Source organism: Microtus ochrogaster, chromosome 19, assembly GCF_000317375.1.
Source record: "Microtus ochrogaster isolate Prairie Vole_2 chromosome 19, MicOch1.0, whole genome shotgun sequence".
NCBI classification, from domain to species: domain Eukaryota; kingdom Metazoa; phylum Chordata; class Mammalia; order Rodentia; family Cricetidae; genus Microtus; species Microtus ochrogaster.
The window spans coordinates 5,009,419-5,015,507 of record NC_022021.1 but is presented as its reverse complement, the minus strand read 5'-3'; the positions used below and the strand labels follow the sequence as shown (position 1 = coordinate 5,015,507).

Below are 6,089 nucleotides of genomic sequence, written 5' to 3'. Positions count from 1 at the left end.
ACAGAGAAACCCTGTCTCGAAAAAACAAAAACAAAAAAACAAAACAAAAAAAAATGATCACAGTGATGGTCACAATTCTGTAAGTCTACCCAAAGTTACTGAACTCTCTCTAGACAGGCTGGTTTGTATTATGCAAAGTGTTTGGCGTAGAGAACCTAGGAAGCTATAAAAATAACACAGAGAGATGGGCTGGAAAGTGGCGAGGGCAGAGATGAAACACATTTAGGCAAGGGTTAATAATAGCTGGCATTGAATGGATTCACTACTAAGGGTCTACTGCCAAAGGGTTAAACAGTCTCTTAAAACCAAATGTGTAGCAGCTCAGTGAAGTTCACGTAAAAAGGGACCAAAAAAAAAATCGCATTAAATAAGAATGCTAAAATAAAGAGAAAAGAGGAACAACGAAAGACATTATAAAAAAAAATAGTACTCAGGCTAAAAGTAAATACTATTTTTAAAAGGGGGGAGGGGAGATGAAGAAAAAGGAGGAGGAGGAGGAGGCATCATTTTTAAATTATCCCAAAATCCAACTCAGAAATAAGATTCTAAGGCTAGGGATGCCCCCCTCAGTAGTGAAGTGTCCGCCTAGCATGGATGAGGCTTGGTTTCCAACCAGTCTCCCCAGCCCCAGCACACACACAAAGTAGAGCTGGGAGTCCCGCCTTTACACTCAGTGCTGAAGAATCTGAGACAGATCGGGAGTTGAGTTCCAGGCTCGTCTGGGCTACACAGCAGATCTTGTAGCAAAACAAACAAACAAACGACAACAGTTGTTCACACTACGACGTTCCGGGACACTGTTCAAAGGTCCCTGCGGTATGGCTCTGTACTGTACATGAAACTGCAGGGATCCCAGGGTCTAACTGTAAAGTGGGCACAGCATTCCAGAACTGAGCAGACTGTCACTGAGTATGAATGTGGACACATACAGGGTTCCTGGCTCTGAGGGTGGCTTTATTTCCAGGGTGACAATCAACAGGTCCTGCCAAACATACGAAAACATACACCCAACGCTCAAGACAACACCCGGCCCCCACGGCAGACAAACAGGAAACAGGCCTGCTATCAGATTCTAATGTATATTTATTTACAAAATCTTAAATCTAGGAATCTCTCACCAAACTATAAAAAATGTCTGTCTCCTTGAAGTAGAGTGACTGGGGAAGGGCCATACACTGTCATCTTTCTGTTTTTAGGTGTTCAGCCACACAGAGTGCAAATGGACACAATCTTTTTAAAATTTGGCAAATGTCTTCTGAGCTGTCACTTACTCCAGGGACCTGTCTCACACTGACTGTGCTGGGGAGAACCTGTGCTGAACGATTGTTTACCATGGTAGAACAAAATGATCATCTGGGTATCAAAAGGTTCAATCATTTATGAGCGCTACAACTCTCCTGTGAAAGTATGGACCAAAGTCTGTCTTCTGACCATAAATAGATTTATTATCGAAACACAAATAGGACCGTTGCTGCAGGACGGTCCTGCTGCTCAAAGGACTTCATATTGTAGGGGACATAGTGGCGATGCTTTAACCCTCTCCCGAGCTCCGAGCTCCAGAGAGTTCTTTTGCTACCAGCTCTTGGGAGCACAGGCTGAAAAAGAAAAGATTTCAGTGGCAGAGCTAAACTGCTTTCCCCCCAGAATGAACTGTTTTCCTCGACATTTTTTTCAGATAATAAAACCATAAGGAAGTCAAATACAGCCTTCCAGAGACAGGAGCTTCCAGGGTTAATTAGTAACACAAGGAACGCAAAGAGGAGCAACATGAAGGCCCAGCTCCACCTTCATCCCAGAGTTCTTTCCATCCTACATCTCCTGTGCGCGCGCCTATTCACCAAACGTGGATTTACTAAGATGAATCCAGGTTTGCAAGGGCTGGTCTATAATTGCGGCTACTCAGGATAAAGTAGAATCCAAAGTTTCAGGCCTGCCTGGATTACCTAGTGGATTCAAGGAGAGTTTGGGCAATTTGAGGGAGACCTTGCCTCAAAATAAACTGTAGAATTAGGGCTGAGGTTCTAGCTCAGTGACAAAGTGCTTTGCTAACACAGAGGAGATCCTAGGTTTAGCACCTGATAAACAGTGTGTTGCATGGGGGGGGGGTGCATATGCCTATGCTTCAAAGCCATTAAAAATGTGTTACTGACCTTAACATAATAAAACCCATTCTTGTACAATACTTTCTATATTTGGGGACAGTGTATTTATGTATTTCTCATGCACAAAAGCATGGGGAAATAGGAATCTAATGTTAGTAGTGGTTATTTTAAGTACCAATGTTTAGGATGATTTTGTTTCATTTCTCATCTTTCTATTTTTCCTTTAAAGTGACCACATATTACCTTTTTTATTCTTTTTTTTCATTTTTATTCTTATTTTATGTGCACATTTGTCTGTGTGAGGATGTCGGATCCCTTGGAACTGGGATTAGAGACAGTTATAAGCTGCCATGTGCATGCTGGGACCAACCCATCTCTCCAGCCCCCACATATTACTTTTATAATTAAGAAAGAAAGAAAGAAAGAAAGAAAGAAAGAAAGAAAGAAAGGAAGGGATGTCAGGAACTAAAGAGCTGGCTTAGCAATTAAGAGCACTGGCTGCTCTTTCAGAGGACCCAGGTTCAATTCCCAGCATTGACATGGTGGTTCACAACTTTGTAACTCCAGTCCCAGGACATCCGACACCCTCAAGAAAAATATGAATGCAGGCAAAAACACCAATGCACATATTTTTTTAAAAAAAATTAAACTAGGAAAATGTTATCTGTGCATGGTGGTGCATGTAATGCCATCCTTCAGGAGGCACAGACACACAGTGAGCCTGTCTCAAAGAAAGAAAAAAGAAAGGGTACAAAACAAAAACCCACAAACAACAACAAAGAAACAGTCAGTAAAACTGAAATGGACTGCCCATGTCATGGGACATGTCTCAAGTCCTAGTTGGTGCAAAGCCCAGCATGACAGAAATTAAAAAACCAAATAAATGTGGAGATGTGGGTGGGGGGTGGGGGGCAGACAGTAGTGACTAGGTTGGAGAGAAGTTGACTTAAATGTCACACTGTCAATTCAGGAATTCAGTGCCCCCCCCCTGCAAAAATGAGGTGATTTTAAGTTGGGACCGTTTCTGCGAAGCAATCTTTTGGACGTGAAGAAAACCAAATCCAATCTGCTCTTGAACTAATCAAGGAACACACGGAAAGATCAGCCCAGAAGGGCGTGAGCAAAGATGTCCAGTAACTCGCGGGAAAAGCTTTCAAGATGCCCGTGTCCCTGACCAAAATTAATCTCAATTGGGAGAAAAACTCCCTGTACATAAAGTCTCTGTTACCAGACTAACTTTTAAGGACAGTTGCCAGCTATGGGAGCGTTAAGTATGCAGAGAGGAAAACCAAAGTGAGATATTAAATAGCTCGGGTTAACAAGTAACCGGGGTTTTTTTTTTTTTATTGTTAAATCAAGTTCACAGTATATGCCAGGAACCTCTCCCTTCCCAACCCCCTCACTTTGTAAACAAAGATAGCTAAATAATCAGGGTATGATTCCTATTCTGTGTGAATCATAAACGTATTTAATCAGTTTCAACCACTTTTCTTTTTTTAATTTGCACACATTAACCTTTGTCCCTGAATTTTAAATTTCTAACTTTAAACGGCAGACAAACGGATAGGGGCTAGACGCTCTTCAGTAACGGCTTTAAGAGGGTAAAAGTGAGAAACGGCCTTTTACAAGACCTCCGCAAGTTTAGCTGGGGAAAAGAAAACGCCAGGTCTTATTTGCAGCACAATGGCTCTACCGCCGGCTGCAAACGCCCCCACCCCACTCCACCCACCCCACCCCAGGGACTGCGTCGGCACCTTTGACTTCCAGAGGCGCCAGTACGAGCTCACCTGGAGCAGTACCACCCGCCCAACCCGGCGGCCGAACGCAAGCTGGTCCTAAGGCACCGCCCTGGACCGCTCTCTCGCAGTTCTGTTCCTAGGACTTGGCAGCCTCAGCTCTAGATCTGGGTGACTGCCAATGTGTGCTCCGGGTGGCGGGAAGGTCTCGAAATCTGTAGGCCAGAATGTCACCTGGGCGAATGTGGGAGTCCTGAAAGTTCCCCTTCAACCACCACGTGACACCAAAACTGCCTGAGTTCCTCACCCAGAGCATCCACCTAGATGCCAGGAGCTACGGCCCTGAGGGTCTGGAACCCTGTGATTCGACCCCCAAGGAAAGGGTTCACTGAGTGTGTAAGAGTGGAAAACGCGAAGTGGGAACTTCCCAGGGCTCCCACTCACTACTCCACCCGGTCTCGAGCCGTCAGCTTGCTATAATCCAAGGTCCAATAGGACCAGACCGGAGGTAGTTCATAGGGTCCAGGAAAAGTTCTTAATGACTCAGTGTTAGCAAAGAAACCACCCGAGGAAAGGGAGGCTGAATCTTCAGGGTACCCTAAAGACGAAGGCGCTCCTTCCTTGCCTCCCCGAACCACACCGAACGGTAGAAATTGGAAGTGCCCAGATCATGGTTGTCTCTAGTACGTCCTTGGGGACACTTCCCGGGTATCCCAGCTGATTGGTCCTCCCATCAAAACCAATGAGAGAGTCTAGGGGTGCGCGGAGAAGTGCGCGCCTGGCCCGCTACCACCACGAACAGAGAGAGTTCCTCCGCCGCCTAAGCCCTCTCGGTGCAAGGTCCTCACCTTGGAAGGTCCGGTTGCAGGAGACCGAGGCCGCCAGAAGGGTGACGCCTCCCAGAAGCCACGCCAGGCTTAGCCTTCGCATCCTCACAGCAGCCCTGACGTCGGACGCCACTGGTTCCAAACTCGGAACACCGGGTCCCCCTTCCCCTAACCCGGGAAGCACTGAGCTTTCCCCAGAGCGGGATTCGTTTCAGTGAAACCGGAGCCCCTGGACGCACCTGCAGGAGGCCACGCCCACAGGAGGGCACGCCCCGGCCACGCCCCCTCCGAGCGTTTTCCTCTGGCCCCACCCCGGGCCACCTGGCGCAGCACCGCCTGCCTGCTTGCTGCTCTGGTGTGCTGGCCCGCACCCACCAGGCTGCCGGAGTCGCCTGCGGGTGGGGCTGGACCAGTGAGGTGGCTACATTGGAATGCAAATGACAGGAAGGTTGGGATCCAGGGTTCTTAGAGCCTGGGCGACGTCCAAAGGACCTTTAACCTTTAATTATTTCAGAGAACCAGTGAGGTCATCCTCACTCACCTCTCGTGAATGTTAGAAAACCTAAACTCACTGCCTTTGCCTTCAGTACTTGGTATGGAAGGCTTTGTGGTGTAATGGGCAGTGAGGGACCTGAAGTGCAAGAGGTTTTTGTTTCTTTGTTGTTTTGTTGATTCTCGTCTTGGTTCGGCTTTTTTGCGAAAGCCTTCTCCCTCTCCCTCACCCGCCTGACCTCGAACTTGTGGGGATTCTCCTGCCTCAACCTCCTAATTGACAGCCTGTGCCACCAGCTCAGCTGACAGTGACTTTGGATGAGCAGAGGCAAGGCAGACTGCTGTGGCATCCAAAGAGGTAGAAAGCCTGTTGACCAGTGTCCTTGAACAAACTTGGACACGTGAGCTAGCGCGTGGAACGTGGGTGGAACAGGCACTTCAGTACTAAGTGCTAATGGTTCGGTAACATTAGCTTGCCTAAGGTCCACAGCAGCCTATGCCCACTCCCATCCATCTTCCCATTTTACAGAACAGGAAATGGATCTTGGAAAGTTCTTTGCCTCAAGTTGCACAGCTCATAAGCATGGTTTGTAAATGGGCTTCACATTCAAGCTCAAGTCATATGCCATGATTTTCACGACTGCCATGATTTTCACAAACTGTTGCTCTATACCTGATTCCACACGGGACGGGTCTCTTCTGCATGTAATCCCATAATCCAAAAAATATATATAAAGTTTGGGTTGGGGGTGTAGCTCAGTAGTAGAGCATGTGCTTAGCATGTCATGCCCGGGGACTCGGGTTGATCCCCACCACAGGGACACACACCGGGAAAGGAGAAGTACTCGAGATAGGTACACATGCCTTCCCATGCTAGTGATACTTTGCTCTTTAAATGGGAGAGCAAAAGCTAGGCGTGGTGGCTCAAGCCT

The 6,089-nt window shown here is 47.2% G+C and overlaps 1 protein-coding gene across 2 annotated transcripts in view; it reads right to left on the bottom strand.

Annotated features, from left to right (window-relative positions):
- Positions 1–4,768, bottom strand: part of F2rl1 (F2R like trypsin receptor 1) — a 10,161-nt gene extending 5,393 nt beyond the window's left edge. Inside the window, exons 1-2 of one of the 2 annotated variants that reach the window (XM_005356465.2) lie at positions 4,687–4,768; positions 3,664–3,681 (exon numbers count right to left, since the gene is read on the bottom strand). In XM_005356465.2, the coding sequence (XP_005356522.1) occupies positions 3,664–3,681; positions 4,687–4,768 (100 nt within the window). The remainder of the gene's footprint in view (positions 1–3,663; positions 3,682–4,686) is intronic. The other variant, XM_005356464.2, reaches the window with a different exon arrangement.
- Between the last annotated feature and the right edge of the window lie 1,321 nt (positions 4,769–6,089).